This window comes from Mastigoproctus giganteus, chromosome 2, assembly GCF_048544385.1.
Source record: "Mastigoproctus giganteus isolate SK-2022 chromosome 2, ASM4854438v1, whole genome shotgun sequence".
Classification (NCBI taxonomy): domain Eukaryota; kingdom Metazoa; phylum Arthropoda; class Arachnida; order Uropygi; family Thelyphonidae; genus Mastigoproctus; species Mastigoproctus giganteus.
The window spans coordinates 76303105-76325863 of NC_143576.1; the positions used below are offsets into that span (position 1 = coordinate 76303105).

The following is a 22759-nucleotide window of genomic DNA, read 5'->3' on the forward strand; positions in this document are numbered from 1 at the left end:
TTGTTTTCATATTTTTATTACACACGCACGCACACACAGTTATTCTATATAATGACTCCCCAGGGAAATGAGAAGAATGGTTGTTGCATCGAAAGGACATTATATCGATCACTCATAAAATCAGCAACAAAACAAATAAAAGCTTGAACATTTAATGTAATTCTACTAATACAATATAGTATAATCTTATTTATAATATGTTGTTGTTGATTAGGTTTTAGGAGCATTGACAACTAATGCCATATTCCTCTGTGTATACTGTCTGTAAATTGGGTGTGTTCTGTGGTTAATTTTCTGTTTTTCGGACAAAAAATCCGAGTTTCCCAGAGTTAAAACCATGCTACTGTCACCTGAGACCAACTTTATAATATGTACCACAGTATCAAACAAGAAAATTATGGTTGTAAATTTGAAGACAGTTGTTTCATACTTTAAAATAATCTGTCAAAACATGGTGTTTCGATGGTAGAGCTTGTTTTAAAAGAGAATTAGAAAGGGTCGCAATAGCAGTTATTTCACTTTCACAGTTAAGCTGCACTCGAAAAAATCAATGTACAAGTTCTAATCCTTGATGAGCATCTTTTACTGAAACTTCTTGATCAACCACAGCGGGTTCCTCATCTTCATCACTACAAATTTCGGAAGATTCCATTATGTCTGCAGAGTCCCTCTTCATTCTTGCATATCCTGAAACATTCCATGTCTGCATCCGCTTCTGCATAACCTTTGAAGCTTAAGTTTTCCTGCAAGTTTAGGTGATAATGCACATGCTCAAATATATCTTTGCTAATATCAGACTGTTCTTTGCAATTAATAGAGTAAGAAGCATGTAAAACTTCACACATTGCATCATTCAAGGCGGTAAATCCAGAATGTTTGATGCAGTTGTTGATTATTTTTTCATTGATCATTTTATCCCATGCTTAAACACATTGCGTGCAGGATGTTGATTTCGCATTGATACTTTCAAGACAGCAAAAATTTGTTTAATACATAGCATTCTTCTGTAATCTAGTATTTTCTTAAAATTTATTTTCTTAAAATAAATTTTAAGAAAATACTATTTTCTTAAAATACTATCAAAGTTATTTTCTTAAAATACTAGATTACATCTTGATTGAGTGGCTGAAGAAATGACGTCATATTTGTTGGTAGGTGCTCAACAGTGATTGCATGTAGGTTGTTTACTTGACAATGAGGGGTGTAGTTATCCGCAAAAGCAAAATTTTTCTATTCTTTTCACTCGTCCTGCAATCAAAATCTCTGATCCATTCTTTGTAGATTTGTGATGTCATCCATCCTTTTTAGTTTGCGTATTATTTATGCTCAATACATAGTCAGTAATATCTTCAAACCTTTAAAGCATTCTGGCTTCTGCACTTTCCCATGATTAAAAGTGGAAGCTTCTCTGTTCCAGACATGTTTGCTGCTAGGAGAATGGTAATCTTGGTTTTTTTTCCACCACTACATTTCTCCACTTTAAATGTAAGTGTTTTATTCATAGCAATTTAAAAAAAAAATATGTCAGCAAAATATTTTTTAAACAATTTTCCTTCCATATCTTTGTAGTGTCAATTTCCATGGCTGCACTTTCACTACACATTTTTTTGAAAGACAGGCCACGACGAGTTTGAAATTTCTGGAACCTTCAATCTGAACTTTTAAATTCTTCAATATCCATTTGCTGTGAAAATGATTCAGCCTTAGCGTTTAAAAGATTACAATCTAGGGAAATTTTTTTTGCACGCACATCATTAGCCATTCTAAAAGGACCTTTTCAAGATCTGGATACTTAGCCTGTAATGCTTGAATCCTACCTGGCGCAGCAGACTTCTCTAAACTTTCAATCATTTTCCAATCATTCAGAATAGTGAATGCAGTACTCTTAGGAATGTCAAACTATTTGGTGATGTCAGTTGTAGAATGCACACCATTATCTGCAGTTTGCAAAATCCTAATTTTATCTGCAATTGGCAAAGTTATCCACTTTCTTGGAGCCATACCAATAAACATACACTTAAATTCATGAAATAAACTTCTAGCCAATGTTCATTTGATTACTGCACTATGAGAAAAGAGCATGGGAAACCTTAAGAAAAAATTTCTCATGGTCAGGCTGCAAGCTCCTCAATCACTTCAATATATTTGAAACATTCTGTCAATTTTAAAAGCGAATATTGTAATAAAAAAAGTAAAAATTCAGATTAAGAGGTAAAAATTTATGATCATTATAGAGAAATTCATTTTATTTTCAATATCATTATAATATTTCAATATCATAGGGTAATGAGAAATTGGCCGGGACCAACCATACCTAAGATTTTACAACATGTTGGGCCGACCGGGCTAGCCGGATGGGTAAAGTGCCTGCCTGGCAACCCAAAGGTCGCAGGTTCGAATCCCGCCTCGGGCTTGGATCAAAGTACTGCAAAAACCTTGGGAAGGTGCATTATGGCCATAGAAGCCGATGTGCCAACAACTACCAAAAAAAAAAAAAAAAAATAATAATAATAACATGTTGGAACTTTAAAAAGAGGTCACTATAAATAGCTTCAACACACACACCGATGAGCCAAAACATTATGACCAGTGAGTTGTTATGCAAATTGAAGCAACTGCAGGTGAACTATGTCGCGTGCGTTGGTCGGGACAAAGTATAAAAAACACCCGATACTGAGCTCCGTTAATCGGTGTTACTCTTGTTTTTCAGATGGGAAATGCAGCGGACTTAAGCGAGTTTAACAAAGGCCAAATTGTAATGGCCAGACGACTGGGTCAGAACACATCCTAAATGACATGGCTGGTGGGATGCTCACATTCAGCTGTGGTTAGTACCTATGAAAGTGGTCCGAGGAGGGGGACCCCCACGAACCGCTGGCGAGGTGTTGGACAACCACAGCTCATTGATGCTCGAGGTGAGCAAAGGCTCTCCAAGATGGTATGTGGCAACAGAAGGGCGACTGGCACAACTCGCCCGTAATTGGAATGTTAGTGACAAGAGTAATGTGTCAATACACAGTATATTAAACCCTGCTGAAATTGGGCTATGTAGCTACAGGCCACTCTGAGTGCCCATGCTAACTAACCACAGTTCACCAGCGACAGCACCTACAATGGGCACGCTAGCATCGAAACTGGACCTTGAGTGGTTGGAAGAAGGTCGTATGGTCCAATGGATCACGTTTCCTGTTGCACCATGTGGACAACCGGGTACATGTGCATCGTTTACCTGGGCAAGTGGTGCCGTCTGGATGCACCGTGGGATGAAAACAAGCTGGTTGTGGCAGGCAGTGTCATGCTTTGGATGATGTTCTTTTGGGATATCCTGGGTCCAGTCATCCACGTGCCAGGCATTCTGACGTCTACCACTCACCTAAACATGATTGCTGACCAGGTACACCCTTTCATGGCAATGGTCTTCCCCTCTGGGGGTCCCATCTTTCAGCAGGATAATGTGCCATGCCACACTGCCCGGTTTGTTCAAGACTGGTTCATGGAACACGAGGAAGACTTCCAGATATTGCCCTGGCCTCCAAATTCCCCAGACATCAATCCCATCAGGCATCTGTGCTTTGTGTTGGAACAGCAACTTCGATCTGCTGGTTACGTGTTAGTACCAGATAACATAAGACACATTTAGAAATCTTGTAGCGTCCATGCCTCACCAGGTAAGAGCTGTTTTGGCTGCACATGGAGGACCAACATCATATTGGGTAGGTGGTCATAATGTTTTGGCTCATCGGTGTGTGTGTGCAGTAGTAGTAGTGGCATGTGATGCAAGAAAGCAAATGTATGAGCTTATGCAGCATCAGCCAAAAAAAAAAAAAAAAACCCTTCATTCCCTCCAAATGCCTGTCCACTTCCTCCTTAAATTTATTCAACATATCAACTTCCACAACGACAGATGGAAGTTTGTTCCAGCAATTAACCACCCGCTGGCTAAAGGCAAATTTCCGCACATCTATTCTACATCTGTCCTTTCTTAATTCGAATTTATGCAACCTTAGGTTCGTAATCTGAACAAGTGGAAGGATCCCATCAGAATTCAGCGTGCTCAACCCATTCAAGGCCTTATACACCTCAATCAGATAACCGTGCAGGTGCCTAGTCTCCAGCCACTGCAATTTGCAGAACTTAAGCCTCTCTTGGTAAGAGGATCCCTTCATTCCCCTCACCAATCTTGTTGCCCTTCTCTGTACACGCTCAAGTAAATCTACATCCTTCCTAAAATGAGGTCTCCAGACCTGTATGCAGTACTCAAGGCGTGGCCTGACCATTGCCTTATACAGAGGGATAATCACCTCCTTTTCCCTGCTAGAAAAATTCCTATATATCATTGACAAAACCCCATGATCTGCCCTGGCAGCCTGTCTGCATTGTTCAGAAAACTTCATATCTGACTGCACAATTACTCCCTGGTCTTTTTCATTTTCTACCACCTTAAGTGTAGTACCACACAGTTGGTACGTTTCTCTGGGGTTACTTCTACCCATATGCAGTACTTTGCATTTGTCAAGGTTAAACTTCAGTTGCCACTTCTTAGCCCATCTGCCCAAATTATCTAGATCCTGTTGCAGTAGCACACTGCCATTACTGTCATTAACAACCCTGCCAACCTTTGTATCATCTGCAAACTTCGACACTAAGCCTGATATACCTTCATCAATATCGTTGATAAATATACAAAACAACAGTGGACCCAACACCGAACCCTGTGGGACTCCACTAATAACATTAGTCCAAGAAGAGCAGCACCCATTGATTACCATCCTCTGTCTTCTCGCACTTAACCATCCTTTTATCCATTGTAGCAACTTACCCTTAATACCATTCTGCTCCAATTTGTACAATAGTCTTCCATGCGCAACAGTGTCAAAAGCTTTCCTGAAATCCAAATATATGATATCAAAATTATTTTTTGCATCCAGTTCCTTTGTGACCACATCATAATATCCTATCAGATTTGTCAGACAAGAGACTTTCCCTTAACAAACCCATGCTGTGTCTGAATTATTGCTGCAGTCTTGTCTAGATGATCCTGCAATGCATCTTTAACCAGCGACTCCATTATTTTACCCAGAACAGAAGTTAAACTAACTGGTCTGTAATTACTTGTGTCACCCTTCGATTCCCCTTTGTGAATTGGGGATACATTTGCACATCTCCAGTCCGTGGGAACCTCCCCTGAGTCCATGGATTCTCTCATAATTATGGCTAAGGGTTTGCTTAGTTGCTTTGCCGCCTCCTTTAATATAACTGGATGATAGATCCCCTCCACCCCAGGTGCTTTTCTTACGTTTAACTTCAACAGTTTCTCTTCCACTTCGCTCTCAGTTATTACAAAATCATTAAGTATCCTGCTATAATTTGATAACCTTCTGCCATTTTCAAACCTTAATAATTCCTCATGTGTGAATGTAGATGCAAAATACTCATTCAATTTGTTTGCTATCTGAGCAGGATCATCAACAGTCTAACCATCGATGTGAAGTGGACCAATCAGATTCATCCCCTTCTTTTTAGAGTTTATATAAGTAAAGAAGTCCTTGCTGTTTTTCTTAGTATTTTTTGAAAAGGATAGGTGGAACAGGACCAGGGTATGTCTGCCAGGGGCAAAGGTTGATGACGTTGTAGAGCGGATATCATCTTTCAAGGGCACAAAAGGTGATATAGTTGTACACGTTGGCACTAATGATATTAAGAGTAGGAGACCGGCAGAATTACTCAACAAGTACAGGTCAGTGTTGAAAAAAAGCCGTGAAATAGGGTTGAATTTGAAAGTGTCTGCAATTCTGCCCAGACACGATAGGAGGGAGTACGTGATGAGAGCCTTGTCGATCAATTCGGCCCTGGAAAGATTGTGCAAGGCTCAAGGGGTAGAATTTTTTTCAGCCTGGACTGTACTTGTTAACAGGAGAGACTGCTTCTACAGGGATGGGATACACTTAAATAGAAAGGGTGCAAGAATATTTGCTGATGCTATCGAGGCAGTGTTAGGTGGGTCGGAAAACTGCTAGTTTGGGGGGATACAAAGACTAATAGTTTAACAGTAACCGCAGGCAGAGGTGAAGGTGATTCTTGCACAACTTCTATTAGAATAAGAAGCGACCTGGAGCGAGGGATGTTGGGGGTTTCAGGGACGGATGGCAGTCATCATGGAATAGTTGGGTATATGGGATGTGTTAGGGTAACAAGGAATAGGCATAGGAGCATGTATGCTTGCATGTATACCAATGCTAGAAGTATAGTAAATAAATTTGATGAGTTTGAAGTGTTGGTCAAGACATCAAAGGCAGATATTGTTGGGATAGCAGAGACGTGGTGTCACAAAGATATAAGGAATGCAGAACTGGAATTTGGGGAGTACAATGTGTACAGAAAGGATAGACAGGACAGAAAGGGAGGGGATGTTATGCTGTTAATTAAGAAAAACATAAAATCAAAGGAAGTGCACCCAGTTAATATAGATGAACAGTGCTCTGTTGAGTCAGTTTGGTGTGAGATAAGCACTGCGAAAGGAAAAATAAGAGTAGGAGTGTGTTATAGGCCTAAGGACTTGAATGAGTACAATGAACAATTGTACAGAGAAATAGAGTGGGCCAGTAAATCAGAATGTCTTATAATGGGGGATTTTAACTTTCCAGATATTGACTGGAACTTGTGGGTTGGGCACTCACACACTAGTCAGACTTTTGTGGATTTATTGGAAGATTGTTTTCTGCAGCAGCATGTTCAAGAGGCAACCAGAGAAAGTAACACTCTTGATCTGGTTATCACCAGTGATCATTCGTGTATTAAGAATTTGCAGATAAAGGAACCACTAGGTGGCAGTGATCACAGTGTGCTGAGTGGGATTTACTCAAAGAGGTAACTACCGTCAGGGGTAAAGGAAAGGGTTTTTGCTTCCGTAAAGGGGAGTACAGTGGTCTCAGACAGTTTTTAAATTCTGTACAGTGGGATCAACTGACGATGTTACAAACAGTAAATTCTAAGTGGGAAGCATTCAAGGAATTAATCGTGGAAGCTACTAGACTTTATATACCGATTAAGAAATATCGTTCAAGGTTTAGGCCTAAATGGTTATCAAATGAACTAATGAGACTCGTGACAGCGAAGAAAAATGCATGGGATGCATATAAATTATCAGGTGACGCAGAAGCCTGTGGCAGATATAAGCTAGTCTGTAATCAGGTCACAAAGGAGGTTCGGCAGGCGAAGGCGGATTACGAGAAATCTTTGGCAAAAGATGCTAAGAAAAACAGCAAGGATTTCTTTACTTATATAATCTCTAAAAGGAAGGGGATGAATATGATTGGTCCACTTGACATCAATGGTTCGACTGTTGATGATCCTGCTCAGATAGGAAACAAACTGAATGAGTATTTTGCATCTACATTCACACGTGAGGAATTATTACAGTTTGAAAATGGAAGAAGGTTATCAAATTGTAGCAGTGTGCTTAATGATTTTGTAATAACTGAGAGCAAAGTGGAGGAGAAATTGTTGAAGTTAAACGTAAGAAAGGCACCTGGGGTGGATGGGATCTATCCAGTTATTTTAAAGGAGGCGGCAAAGCAACTAAGCAAACCCTTAGCCATAATTATGAGAGCATCCTTGGACTCAGGGGAGGTTCCCACGGACTGGAGATGTGCAAATGTGTCCTCAATTCACAAAGGTGGATCGAAGGGTGACACGAGTAATTACAGACCAGTTAGTTTAACTTCTGTTCCGGGTAAAATAATGGAGTCACTGGTTAAAGATGCATTGCAGGATCATCTAGACAAGACTGCAGCAATAATTCAAACACAGCATGGGTTTGTTAAGGGAAAGTCTTGTCTGACAAATTTGATTGGTTATTATGATGTGGTCACAAAGGAACTGGATGCAAAAAATAATTTTGATATCATATACTTGGATTTCAGGAAAACTTTTGACACTGTTGCGCATGGAAGACTATTGTACAAATTGGAGCAGTATGGTATTAAGGGTAAGTTGCTACAATGGATAAAAGGATGGTTAAGTGGGAGAAGACAGAGGGTGGTAATCAATGGGTGCTGCTCTTCGTGGACTAATGTTATTAGTAGAGTCCCACAGGGTTCAGTGTTGGGTCCACTGTTGTTTTGTGTATTTATCAATGAATGATATTGATGAAGGTATATCAGGCTTAATGTCGAAGTTTGCAGATGACACAAAGGTTGGCAGGGTTGTTAATGACAGTAATGGCAGTGTGCTACTGCAACAGGATCTAGATAATTTGGGCAGATGGGCTAAGAAGTGGCAACTGAAGTTCAACCTTGACAAATGCAAAGTACTGCATATGGGTAGAAGTAACCCCAGAGAAACGTACCAACTGTGTGGTACCACACTTAAGGTGGTAGAAAATGAAAAAGACCTGGGAGTAATTGTGCAGTCAGATATGAAGTTTTCTGAGCAATGCAGACAGGCTGCTAGGGCAGGTCATGGGATTTTGTCAATGATGTATAGGAATTTTGCTAGCAGGGAAAAGGAGGTGATTGTCCCTCTGTATAAGGCAATGGTCAGGCCACGCCTTGAGTACTGCGTACAGGTCTGGAGGCCTCATTTTAGGAAGGATGTAGATTTGCTTGAGCGTGTACAGAGAAGAGCAACACGATTGGTGCGGGGAATGAAGGGATTCTCTTACGAAGAGAGGCTTAAGTTCTGCAAATTGCAGTGGCTGGAGACTAGGCACCTGCGCGGTGATCTGATTGAGGTCTATAAGGCCTTGAATGGGTTGAGCACGCTGAATTCTGATGGGATCCTTCCACTTGTTCAGATTACGAACCTACGGGGACATAAGTTCAAATTAAGAAAGGATAGATGTCGAATAGATGTGCGGAAATTTGCCTTTAGCCAGCGGGTGGTTAATTGCTGGAACAAACTTCCATCTGTCGTTGTGGAAGTTGACAGGTTAAATAAATTTAAGGAGGAACTGGACAGGCATTTGGAGGGAATGGTGTGATTTTTTTTTTTTTTTTTTGGCTGATGCTGCATAAGCTCCTACACTTGCTTTCTTGCATCATGTGCCACTACTACTACTACTACTACTACTACCTGCTTTGTGACCTGGTTACAGATTAACTTATATCTGCCATAGGCTTCTGAGTCGCTTGATAATTTATATGCATCCCATGCATTTTTCTTCTCTGTTATGAGTCTCATTAGTTCATTTGACAACCATTTAGGCCTAAACCTTGAACAATATTTCTTAATAGGTATGAAACTTTTAGTAGCATCCACGATTAATTCCTTGAATGCTTCCCACTTAGAATTTACTGTTGGTAACATCGTCAGTTGATCCCACTGTACAGAATTTAAAAACTGTTGGAGACCACTGTACTCGCCTTTACGGAAGCAAAAACCCTTTCCTTTACCACTGATGGTAATTAAATCTTTAAGTAAATCCCACGTCAGTACACTGTGATCACTGCCACCTAGTGGTTCTTTTATCTGCAAATTCCTAATACACGAATGATCACTGCTGATAACCAGATCAAGAGTATTACTTTCTCTGGTTGCCTCTCGAACATGCTGCTGCAGAAAACAATCATCCAATAAATCCACAAAAGTCTGACTAGTGTGTGATTGCCGAACCCACAAGTTCCAGTCAATATCTGGGAAGTTAAAATCCCCCATTATAAGACATTCTGATTTACTAGCCCACTCTATTTCTCCGTACAATTGTTCATGTACAGAGAAAGTGTGTGTGTGTGTGTGTGTGTGTGTGTGTGTGTGTGTGTGTGTGTGTGTGTGTGTGTGTGTACACACACATTCCTTTATCTATATCTATACAAAGCAGCCTAAAAAAGAATGTAAAATGTACATAGGTTGTCAAGCCCTAGAAAATAAAAGAAAAGACAGAAATAAGAGTACGGAAGAACAAAATTATTTGTAATGCAAAAATTAAAAGTAAATTACAAGTTATAATTAAAATTGCACAAATCAATTTAATTATAACCTGTAATTTTTTGCATTAGAAATAATTTTGTTCTTTCGTACTCTTATTTCTGTCTTTCTTTTCATTTTGTGGTATTTTCTAGGGCTTGACAACCTATGTACTGAACACTGCATCTTTCTCTAAAATGGAAAAAAAATAATAAAAATAAAAGAACATGCTCATACATAGAGCCACACACACATGAACTGTACATCTATACATACTCCAGAACAGGGTGGCGCCTCCGTAGCCAGGTGGGAAGGAGCAGCAGTGCGTAGCACACGCTTCTTGATTAGACTGGGGTTCGAGCCCGTCACCACCAAATACGGAGGATGCGGAAAGGTCGGGGACTGACCACCGCATATCCCGGAGCAATATGGCCTTAGTTGCTAATGCTCCTAAAAACCAAACAGCCACAACATCCAGAACAGATTAAAAAAGAAGTTAGAAGTGTTGAAAAAAAACCACTTGAAACACTTTTTAGCTATTTCCAATTGTAATGCACAATTATAAGTTATGAAAAAAGTCAATTTAATGAATTCTCAATTGGTCCACTGATTTGGTCCAACTTTATAGTCATTTAATTTTGTGGAACAAACTTTGGAGGTAAGCCAAAATGTAGACCTTGATGTAATAATTGTTACATTTTGATAGATTTTATCAGTTAAATGTAACAGAGAAACTCTTGTATTAAGCAGTTTTAAAAAATTTGCACAGATTACTTTGTAGACAGTAGCTCGATATAAGAATATCAAGCTACTGTTTATGAAGTTAACTCTGGCAACACTTTGCATTGGAAAGAGAGGGCGACTCCGTAGCCAGGTGGGAAGGAGCAGCAGTGCATAGCACATGCTTCTTGATTAGACCGGGGTTCAAGCCCGTCACCACCAAATACGGAGGATGCGGAAAGGTCAGGGAAATGACCACCGCATATCCCGGAGCAACATGGCCTTAGTTGCTAATGCTCCTAAAAACCAAATAACAAACAAACAAACAAACATTGCATCTTGCATTCCTTGGGATGTCCTCATTGACTGCGACCTCAGCCTTGCAGTGACACTCGTGTCTGAATGGATTAAATCCGTCACCGACTATGCTGCCACCAAACGAGTAACAGTAACTCCTCGTTCCAGATCGTGGTGGACTGCTGATCTTAACAACAGCTTCAAAATGAAACAAGTCCTACATAAGAAATGGAAGCATACGAATGACAGTAAAGACAGAATCGCCTTTTCCCGTGCCAGGGCCCACTTTAATCGAAAGAAAGCTGACGCAATCCAAGTGAACCTTAACCGCACTCTGAAGAAAGGAAAGCCATTCTATGCTGCTCCACATGGTGGATTCAATCACATGCTTGATCCTCAAGAATGGCTCAAATACATCGCCAGATTTTCAAATACAACCACAGTCCCATCTACAGTTGTCCAGCCTGACTATGAAAACCCTTCAGATGTCCTAGGGACTATCCAGATCACGGAACAGGAGCTCATACGTGCCATCAATTCCCTTCCCACAACAGCCACTGTTGGGGAGGATGGAATTCCACAATTTATGATCAAATGCTTAAGCACATTCATCATAGGCCCTCTTCTCTCGATCTACAACAGATGCCTCGCTGAGCATTATTTCCCACCCCAGTGGAATAAATACAGAGTGTACCCTATCCCCAAAAACCAATTTGCCACAAATGTCAGCCATTTCAGACCCATATCAGTTGCCTCTTGTCTGTTAAAAACTCTTGAAAAGGCTTTGCTACCCACACTCACTCAACAAATCCTCCAGACGAAACCACCTGAAATCCACTATGCTATCGCAGGAAAATCATCAATCACTAACTTGGCGGCCACCACAGAACGTATTCTCTCAGCATTCGAACAAAGAGCTGAGCTAGCAACCACATACCTCGACATAAGCGCAGCCTTTGATGCTGTATCGATTCCGGCCTTGCTCCTCCTACTTAAGGAGAATTTTCACATTCGAGGTGATATGCTGTGCTTTTTGGAATCACTTCTCAGTCACAGAATACTTATTCTCCATCGGCAGCAACATACCCTACCCTGCGACATTACTGCTGGAGTACCGCAGGGGGGGTGTCCTGTCTGGTGTCCTGTTCACAGCCATCATCGTGCCCATTATTGCCTCAACAAATGGTCTCCTATGCTATGCCGATGACTTCAAACTGCTGACTCCAATTAACCCTGGCGACAACCCCGCCCAGCTCAGCAACAGGATCAATTCCCAACTTAAGGATCTAGAATTGTACCTGGCAAACTTCAATCTAAAAATTAACCCTCTGAAGTCTGCTCAGGTTATATTCTCCCTTAAATCCATGCCGACAGTACTCAACGTTTCACTCGCAGGGTTACGAATACCAAACGTACCCTCGCACACAGACCTTGGCGTTCTGTTCGACCAAAAGATGTCCTTTGTCAACCAGATCGACAAACTCAGTACCAGATTTTCTCGTCTACGGTGGATCTCAAAGCAGCAGCTGCTACACGTCCGACATCCTGCCACTGTTAAAAGGTTCATCACCTCCACCGTCTACCCTGCCATTCTCTATGGTGCAGAAATATGGGCCTCTGCTGCACATACAAACCTTAAGCGGGTGTACACTGCTGAATACTGGCTACTGAAATGGGCAAATAACAAGCTTCGGCTACCTCCCGCTACCACAACTACCATGATCGCACAAGCACTCGACATCCCGAGGTTGAAGTTCCTGATCGTTGAAAAGAGGCTGGTCTTCACAGCCAAACTCATCTCAGGCCAAATATCATCTCCAAATATTTGGAATGCTTGCTCTTGGAGGATTCCACAGCCAAGCCTAAGGTCAGTACCAGCACTTGTGGCTCACCACAACAGGCTTGTACTCACCGATAGATTTCTGCCCAAGCAGATGCTCGCTGCCCTCAACCGTGTGGACGCCGACATCGACACCATAATAAGTAAAAAGAAGGACAGACACAACTTTATCAAAGCTCTTGAAACCTGAATCACTGCCAAGTTGTATTTGTTTTTCTTTATTTGTGTTCAGCTCCTTGTTTCTATGATGCATTTGTATTTCTTTTTGCATTTGTAATCTGTATTTTGTAGCCTTTTGTATGTGTTCGCTATATTTTGTAGCCATTTGAATTTGTACTTATGTTATCTATATGTGAACCCCTGGCGCTTGTCGCCGTGATGGGATATTGTGCTGTAATTCTACTTCACAATAAAGATTTATTTATTTATTTATTTATTTATTTAAACATTGGAAAGAGAAGTTTCTGGTCATTTGAACTTCGAATTAACAAAATTTTATTGTACACTCATACAAAAATTCTCTTAAATAATATTTTAAAGATTGCAATTTCTAACAGATATGCTTTTTCTGGAAATAAAGTTAGGTTTGGGCATTGGTAAACAGCTTAGGATAATTCAAAATTAATATTTAATACATTTAATGAGTTGGTTATATTGCTGATTTTGGAAGGTTTATATTCTTAAAGTAATATATATTTTTGTGAGCAAATTTACAATATTACTTATGAAATACTCATATATCAATTTCAGTGAACTGAAAATAAGCACTTACTTAATTGGTTCAGAATGATTGATATTAAACGAACACAGGTTGATAATTATTAAATCTTTAATTGCTACATTATTAGTAGTAAAGTGGGGCTTTCCTGATTATTTTTCCAGTAGCCCATGGGCGGTCTTCCCCCAACATAATTATGTGCATTGCAATGCTAGTGATCATCCTTCTCCAGTCTATAATTCATATTTAAATGTATAAACACATTATTGCAATTAGACGGTTAAAGACTTCCCCATCCCAGATCTGTTCATTGCATGAATTAGCAGGAAAATTTACTTTTTAGTGACAAAAATAGTATCCTGTAAACTAATATTATGATACCAATAAATTCATTTAGAGTGTTCTGATATGGGCAAGGAAGGTTCCACAAAATCTATTGTAGAGACTGGATGGGCTTGTATAGGGTTAACATATGAAGTTCTCTGGCCCCTACACATACTGTTAACTCCATCTGTTCTTGATAGGTAAGTCAGATAAACCCAGTGTCTTTATTTTATTACTGAAATTAAAGATGTCTTTAGAATATAAATTAATATATTATTTATTTATTTTTTAAATCTATTTTGAATTATTATTAAAAACTTGTTTAACTTTTATAGATACAGTACGGTATTTCGATTCCTGTTAGCTGTTAGGCGTGTCCAATTAGAACTTCAGCAGTGCTGGGCAGTTCAGATGCAAAATAAAGGTGTTGGTAGAGAATCTGCATGTGCTCCACTATGGCAGTTAAGGAACCACATGGCATTTCTTGTTGATAATCTTCAGTACTATTTACAAGTAAATAGTTTAAATTTGTCTTTTACATTCAACAGTAAAGCATTGTTTCAAGTGGTGGCCAAGGCCATTTTTCTTATGTAGCATTGAGCAAACCAAGTTTGCTACTTAGTGCACTGATCTCAATAAGGCACCTTTGCCACAAGTTGAATTGGTATTTCAGTACTCTAAATAAAATGCAATCTCTAGTGGAAAAAAATCTGTTTGGAGTCTCATTGGTGAGCAGGTAGACGTAAAAACCTTGTCAACCAATGACAAGAAATATACACAATATATGAGATGTGAGAGGGTGTACAAAAATAAAATGATTGGGAAAAGCCAGTGCTACAAGTACTATAAAACATTATTGTGAGGGATGCTCAAGGCCATTTTTCTTATGTAGCATTAAGTAAACTAAGTTTTCTACTTTGTGATGATCTCATTTGTGAGGCATCTTCATCACAAGCTATGTTAATATTGCACTACTCTAAAGAAAACACACTGCTCACATAGAGATTGATGTGCTACTTTATTTAAAGTGTTTGCACTGCCCATACTCAGATTTTGACTCTGTTTGGAGTCTCGTTGGTATGCAGGTAGGTGGTGTGACGACCTTAGCAACCCAGTGATGAGAAGTAAGATTTACATGGTTGCCAAGATCATTACACCGTCTACCTGCTCACTGACGAGACTCCAGACAATTGATACAACTTGAGTCTGGGCATTGGTAAACACTTTAAATAAAAATTCAGTATATTTCTGTACTGAAGTAGTGTTTATTTAGAGTGGTTCAATACCAAGACAACTTTTACGAAAGTGCCTAATCAGTATGAAATCAGTGAACTAAAGAGCAAACTTAGTTCACCCAATGCAACATAAGAAAAAAATTCCCTTATTCACCACTTACAGTAATGTTTTGTAGAACTGACTTTTGCCAGTCACTTAATTCAGCAGTAAAGCAAATTTTGGTTGTACAGAATATATGAATGTACCTGACCCTGACCCCTCACCGATTTTTTTTTAGTACAGACTTATTTGTAATACGGACATTCAAATAATGAAAATTAAAGCTTCGAGCCCTGTCTTATCAATGCCTAAGAATTGCATAATTTGACATTTGTTAAGGAATATAAGCAGTTAGATACAACGTTGATCCTGTAAATAAATTTCTGATTTACATGTAAAAGTTCAAACTAAACAGGGGGATATGCAGTGTACCGTGTAGAACAGTTTATAGTAAAATATTAATATTGCATTCAAGTTCTAGACAGATGATCTCACAATTGGTGAGTAAAAATGAGAATATTTGTTTCTTACCAAAGCTCTTATGATCAGCTTTAAATTTTAGAAACTATTGAGGATTTGGCCTTTGGGTTTCTCTAAACATCATAGGTATGGGGGAATTTTTAGATCTCCCATTGCTGATGTCATCAAATAAACAAATATTGTGTTTTTAAGTAAATCAGATGGTTGCATGCATTTCAGTATTCTTCTTAAACAAGTAGTCTGTTTCCACAACATTATATTTAAAACTGTTGATGGCCACCACATGATTATCCTATGTAGACTCTATATATTAATAAACATTCATTTATGTTATATTCACTTATATTCAGATTTATATTCTGTATTCTATATGTTATATTCACTTATATTCTGTATTCTATATGTTATATTCACTTATATTCAGATTCATATTCTGTATTCCATAAGTTATATTCATTTATATTATTATTAAACATATGTTTATCTTACTTCTGTTTGCAATAGAAGTAAGATTAACTTGTTTTATTCCTTCTGTTAGAGCTCATACACTCTAACAGAATTAATGGCCTTGATTAATTAGTAATCTTTCAGTTACATTAAATGTTTTTCTGTATTCTTTTGCTGTATCTATCTGTTAAGTGGGCCACCTTCTCTCAGAATTTTGCTTCTGCTGTAGTCATGTTGCTTTCAAAATTAAACAGTTAACTTCTCTTATCTCAATAGATTCAATATATCTTTAAGAACCGAACCTTTATTCTGTTATAGATTCTTTTAGCATTAACTTCTGTTTAATAGCCTACAAGTTTTCCCTTTAAACTTTCAGCAGATATTAACAGTGTGATTTCAACTGAATGAAATGGGGTATTGTCAATGATATACAGGAATTTTGCTTGCAGGGAAAAGGAAGTGATTGTCCCTCTGTATAAGGCAATGGTCAGGCCACGCCTTGAATACTGTGTGCAGGTCTGGAGACTTCATTTTAGGAAGGATGTAGATTTGCTTGAGCATGTACAGAGAAGGGCAACAAGATTGGTGAGAGGAATGAAGGGATCCTCTTACCAGGAGAGGCTTAAGTTCTGCAAATTGCAGCAGCTGGAGACTAGGCACCTGGAAGGTAATCTGATTGAAGTGTATAAGGTCTGAATGGGTTGAGCACGCTGAATTCTGATGAGATTCCACTTGTTCAGATTACAAACCTGAGGGGTCATAAATTGAAATTGAGGAAGGGCAGATGTAGAATAGATGTGCGGAAATTTGCCTTTAGCCAGTGGGTGGTTAATTGCTGGAACAAACTTCCATATGTCGTTGTGGAAGTTGATAGGTTAAATAAATTTAAGGATGAACTGGAAAAACGTTTAGTGGGGATTGTTTTATAATTTTTTTTTTTTTTTTGGCTGATGCTGCATAAGCTCTATGCATCTCATATGCCTTCCTTGCATCACATGCCACTACTACTACACCCACACACACATTAAATTTTGAAAATGTCTCTAATTGCATTAACTACTATTTGTAAGCAAAAAAAATCATTATCCATAACTTCATGAACTTAAACTACTGAGCCACTTCACTAAATCCATTAACAGTATTAAGTATTATAGGTTATATTTTCATGTTTGGGATTTCATAGGAAAATAAAAAAATTAAAGATATAAACTTCCTTCACCACTCTGACTAGCTTCTAGCATAACTAAATTATTATTTTTTTAATGCTTCTATCACTCAGGCTAGTAATGCTGAAAGTAGTGAGTATGGGAAATAAGAATAAGCAAGTAGTAAACAACACAAAGAAATATATGTGGAAGTGAAACAGCATTAAAACAAGTTAACAAATAATTGGATTATCCTTACTATAGTTGATTATCAAGGAATTAACAGGTTTGAAAATAACTTTACAGACCATTTATAAATTATTTTATTAATTTTACAGTATTTATTACATGTGCTAATCATGGCAGTAGCCAAGACATGCACTATACCAGTGTTACCCAAACTTCAGTCATTTGTGTACCTCCTTCACAATTTTTGTCATATCTGCATACCATATGCACTGTTATTTACATAATATTTTTCTTTAAATTGATTTATTTTAACAAATAAAAACAAAGCAATTATTAAATTTTAAAAAAAGTAAAAAATTAAATTAAAAAACTGAAAAATAAACAATGAAATACAGGTTATAATAAATTTGATTAATTTAAGATGAAGTAATGAGATTCTACGGCAATACTGCATGCTTTCGATCGTGTTTGGCATAAAGGTCTAATAAGCTTCTAAATAAGCTTCCATCTTATGGTTTGCTAACTGCTTTTTGTAATTGAGTATCCAGTTTTCTCTCTGACCGCTCACTGCAGGTGATGATAGATGGCCCTCTGTCTTCTAACTTCTCTACCGTTGGTGTTCCCCAAGGTTCAGTTCTTTCTCCTACTCTTTTCCTCTTGTACATTAATGACCTTCTTCCATTAATTGGACGTCCTATCCCTAGTTTTGCTGATGATAACATATTGCAATCCACCTTCAAGTGAAACCTTGCCCTGCTCAAACAGCTTCAACTTCTTGAATATTCACTACTAATTCCTTAAATGCTGATCTCCAGGTAATTCTCCAGTGAGGCAAAGATAACTTAGTTGAGTTCAATCCTTCTAAAACTCAGTCCTGTCTTATATATCACAAAAAAAGATTCTTCTGCTCCTATGCTTAACTTCAGTGACACTCCGATTTCTAGGAAAGATAATATATCTCTATTGGGGATTACGCTGGCTTCTAATCTCTCTTGGCATAAGCACATTACAAATATTGCTTTCTCTGCATCTAAAAAACTGGGTTTTCTCTTTTGCTCTCATTGTTACTTTTCTTCCAAGTAGCTGGTCACTGTACAAATCACAAATCCGCTCTACCACAGAATATTGTTCCCAGATCTGGGGCGGTGCCCCCAAAACCTTTCTCAGTCTTCTGGATTCCATTCAAAAGAGGGTAGTTAGGTAAATTAATGACTCATCTCTAATAGTCTCTCCAATCTCTGTCTCATAGAGGTTCTGTTTCTGCTGCATGCCTTTTTTATAGATACTTCCATGGGCACTGATCTTCTGAATTGGCTTCTATAATTCCTGCTCTCTCTTTTAAAGCAGTCCGAATAAGTGCCATTACCACTCAGCATCCTTTTACTGTCCAACTTCAAACTCACAGAACCAACTTTTCTTCTTCCTCGTTCATTCAACTTCCGTTTTCTGGAACAACCTTCCTTCATACATATTTCCTGATAATTACAATCTACAGAAGTTCAAGTCTAATGTCAGCAGATGTTAACCAGCATTGAGAATACAAACTGACACATGTATGTATGCAGTTGGAAAGAGGAAAAGATATTTAACTGCCTTCTCTGATAGGGTTGGATACTGAGAATTAATTCTTAACCAAAATAATATAACTTTTTCAAACTATCTGAAGCAATCTTCAGAATCTGTTCTTCTTCTAAACATGTCAAGTTATTTGGTATTGTCTGAAAGTGGTGGGAAAAGGGTTCCTTATGCACTCACTGCTGCCATCTGGTTTGGAAAAATATTTATGAAGACCTTTTATCAAATCTTTCAAGTGACTTTTCAGAATGTGCAAAATATTTTCAGCTAGTCCTTCAGATGAGTCCATAACCAGGTTGGTCAAACAATGAAAAGAATTCAACTCACCACAATCAAGGCATGTACCCCCTATTTATAATGTATTTAGGAAAGATAGGGAAGATACAAGAGGGTCATAGTTGTTATCGAAAGAAGCCCAAGGGCAAAAGGAGCTTTTGCTGAGTCTGAAGTTACGTCTGCCAGCATAGAATCTGTGTGGTGTAAGTTAGTCGGAAGCAATGGAACAATAAGAGTGGAAGTAATCTACAGACCAGAAGATTGTGGAAAATATGATGAGAGTCTTTATATGCAGATGGAATGGGCAGGCAAGTGTGAATGTCTTATAATGGATGGCTTTAATCTGCCCCAGATTGATTGGAATAAGTGAGAGGGAAATTCACGATGGGGAAAAACTTTTTTAAATAAACTAGGAGCTAGAGGTGAGAATATTCTTGACCTCATCATTACTAATGATTCATAAAAAGTCACAGGGCTTAAAGAACTGGAACCATTGTCAGGTAGTGATCATTCAATCATCAGCTGGAAAATGAAGAAAGATATTGCCGTAGTTAAAGGTAAGGGCACGGGTTTTAACTTCAGAAAAGGGGGGTTTGAACAGTTTATGGTGCTACATGCCAGCTTTGAACTATTGTAGTGGATTTCGGAGGGATGGTGAATACATTTGAATTATGGAATACTTTAAAAACAAAAATCACAGAGGCCATGAATTCGTACATACCTTTAAGAAAATATTGCAGGAGGAGGATAACTGTGGAGCTGGCTGATCAAATAGAGGAGAAAAAGATAGCATGGGGACAGTTGCACAGCTATGAAAGCACTGAAGCCTATAGCAAGTACAAGTTGATCTGTAATAGTACCAGAAATAAGGTCAGGGAGGCCAAGGCTGCGTATGACAAAGATCGACAGAAGGATGATCATATGAAGAAAGACTCCAATTATGTGGGCATAAAGCATTGGCTAAGAGAGCAAAGAATGGGGACAAGGAATTTTTCAAGGAAGAAAAAGACGAATCAGATGGGATCCTGTGCAACCCAGCTGATGTTGCAGATGAATTTAACAAGTACTTTGCATCGGTCTTTGCTGAGAAGAGGCTGAGCCATATGAAATTAGTGATCTCGTAATTACAGATGATTGTTTATTAGAAAAACGTTTGAGCATAAAGGCAAGTAAGGCTCCCAGAGTTGATAGCATATACCCTGTAGTTTTGAGAGGGAGTGTACTGAACCACTAAGGTTAATTATGAGGGCATCTTTGGACTCAGTAGAGATTCCTGAAAAATCTTAGAGGCTGTGATTAAGAGTGCAATCCAGGGACGTTTAGATAGATAAGGCATTCTGAAGGACACATAACATGGCTTCTTTAAGGGTAAATCATGCTTAACTAACTTAATAGGCTATTTTGACACAGTTACCTATGAGCTGTATGTAGAGAATAATTTTGACAGTATTTGGATTTTAGCAAAGCATTTGACTCAGTCCCTCATCAAAGCTTGAACAGGTTGGGATTCTGGGTGGTTGCAGGGCAGAAGACACAGGGTTGATTGATGGATATTCTTCAGATTGGTGTAACATCAGAAGTACGGTTCTCCATGGATCATTTCTAGGACCACTGTTGTTTTTCCTTTTCATAAATGACATATACAAAAGGATAGAAGGTGTGATGCAAAATTTGCAGGCAAAGTAAAGATTGGTAGACTTGTTATTGATCAATGCCAAGCAGCATGCCTTCAGGATTACTTGAACAGGCTTCAGGAATGGTCAGAAAAGTGGCAGCTATGTTTTAATGCCACTAAATGCAAATATAAGGAAATATGAGGAAAGACTCCAGTTATGTGGGCTACAGAAGTTGTTAACCAGGCACCTCAGATGTGACCTGATTGAGGTTTATAAGGCTCTGAGAGGATTAGTAAAATGATTGAAGGTGGAATTTTCACTGTTCTAAACAATTCTTCATTCCTACTACCTAGGTTGGTTGTTCTCTCACTACCCCCCCCCCTTTGCCTGTTGGGTAACCTCACTGCCACCTGTCAACTCCCACCCCTCTTCTGTCCCCCTTTCAACTAGGCAGGTGCCTTTACTACTTCCCCTTCTTTCTCTCTGCCACTTTAAGCCACTTCCTGTCTTTCCATTATCACCTTCAACCTTTAAGTTTTTTTTTTTACTGGGCTTTCCCTGTCGGCGTTGCCTACCACAGGGTTTGCCCCTCCAGTGATTTCATACTCCCTAGCCTACCTCCTAGTAGTGCTGGATGGTAAACTAGAGGTTTTTATGTAAAAACACAGGCCCACAGGCTAAGAAGCTAGATGAACGACACACTAATACTACATGAACACTCACTAACCTACATAAATCTAGCCATTACAGTTTTGTATTCATCACATTGCTTGATGTGGAGTTGGGGGAACACCAACTGTACATCAGGCAATGTGATGAATACAAAACTGTAAAACAAAACATCAGGCATTGTGTAAGTTGGGAAGCATATAATTTGTGTTTTCTTATCTACTTTGGGGGATTTTTTTTTTTTTTTTGCCAGTGCAGCAAAAGCCTGTGGGTTCCTTGTACTACATGGTGAATTACTGTTACTATACCTCCAGTTTTGTGATAATGACATTCACTTACTCTTACATGTGGAATACTCATGTAAGCTTGATTTGTATGGATAAATTTAGGTGGTGCAAATGAGCAAATATATCTGCAGGATATGCTAATTTGTACCAGTCCCAATCATGCATATGAACCTGCAGATTGAAGGTTTCATCCAGAAAGACTTGAAGTTCTCTCAAGTTGAATTGACAAGTGAGGACTTTTCCATGTAAAAGCCAACAAGCTTGTACATGGAACAGTAGTTTGGTATGAAACAGTAGTTGTTTGTAGTCACTACCCATCTCTTCACAAAGCTCAGAAAAGAAGTCGAGAATTCTGTGGCCTGCCCTTAACATGATTGACAGTTTAACAGCACTCATTAAGTGCTTCTTTTAAATCTTCATGCATATCTTGGGTGTTGAGGGCTTCCCCATGATGTGGTTACAAAGGAACTGGATGCAAAAAATAATTTTGATATCATATATTTTGATTTCAGGAAAGCTTTTGACACTGTTGCGCATGGAAGACTATTGTACAAATTGGAGCAGAATGGTATTAAGGGTAAGTTGCTACAATGGATAAAAGGATGGTTGAGTGGGAGAAGACAGAGCGTGGTAATCAATGAGTGCTGCTTTTCGTAGACTAATGTTATTAGTGGAGTCCCACGGGGTTCAGTGTTGGTCCACTGTTGTTTTGTTTATTTATCAATGATATTGATGAATGTATATCAGGCTTAGTGTCGAAGTTTGCAGATGATACAAAGGTTGGCAGGGTTGTTAATGACAGTAATGGCAGTGTGCTACTGCAACAGGATCTAGATAATTTGGGCAGATGGGCTAAGAAGTGGCAACTGAAGTTTAACCTTGGCAAATGGAAAGTACTGCATATAGGTAGAAGTAACCCCAGAGAAATGTACCAACTGTGTGGTACTACACTTAAGGTGGTAGAAAATGAAAAAGACCTGGAAGTAATTGTGCAGGCA

At 38.7% G+C, this 22759-nt stretch overlaps 1 protein-coding gene across 3 annotated transcripts in view; it reads left to right on the top strand.

Annotated features, from left to right (window-relative positions):
- Positions 1-22759, top strand: part of LOC150089350 (gamma-tubulin complex component 4-like) — a 290737-nt gene that overhangs the window by 165777 nt on the left and 102201 nt on the right. For all 3 annotated transcript variants that reach the window (XM_090389092.1, XM_090389086.1, XM_090389099.1), the window contains exons 11-12: positions 13876-14002; positions 14138-14315. In XM_090389092.1, the coding sequence (XP_090245218.1) occupies positions 13876-14002; positions 14138-14315 (305 nt within the window). The remainder of the gene's footprint in view (positions 1-13875; positions 14003-14137; positions 14316-22759) is intronic.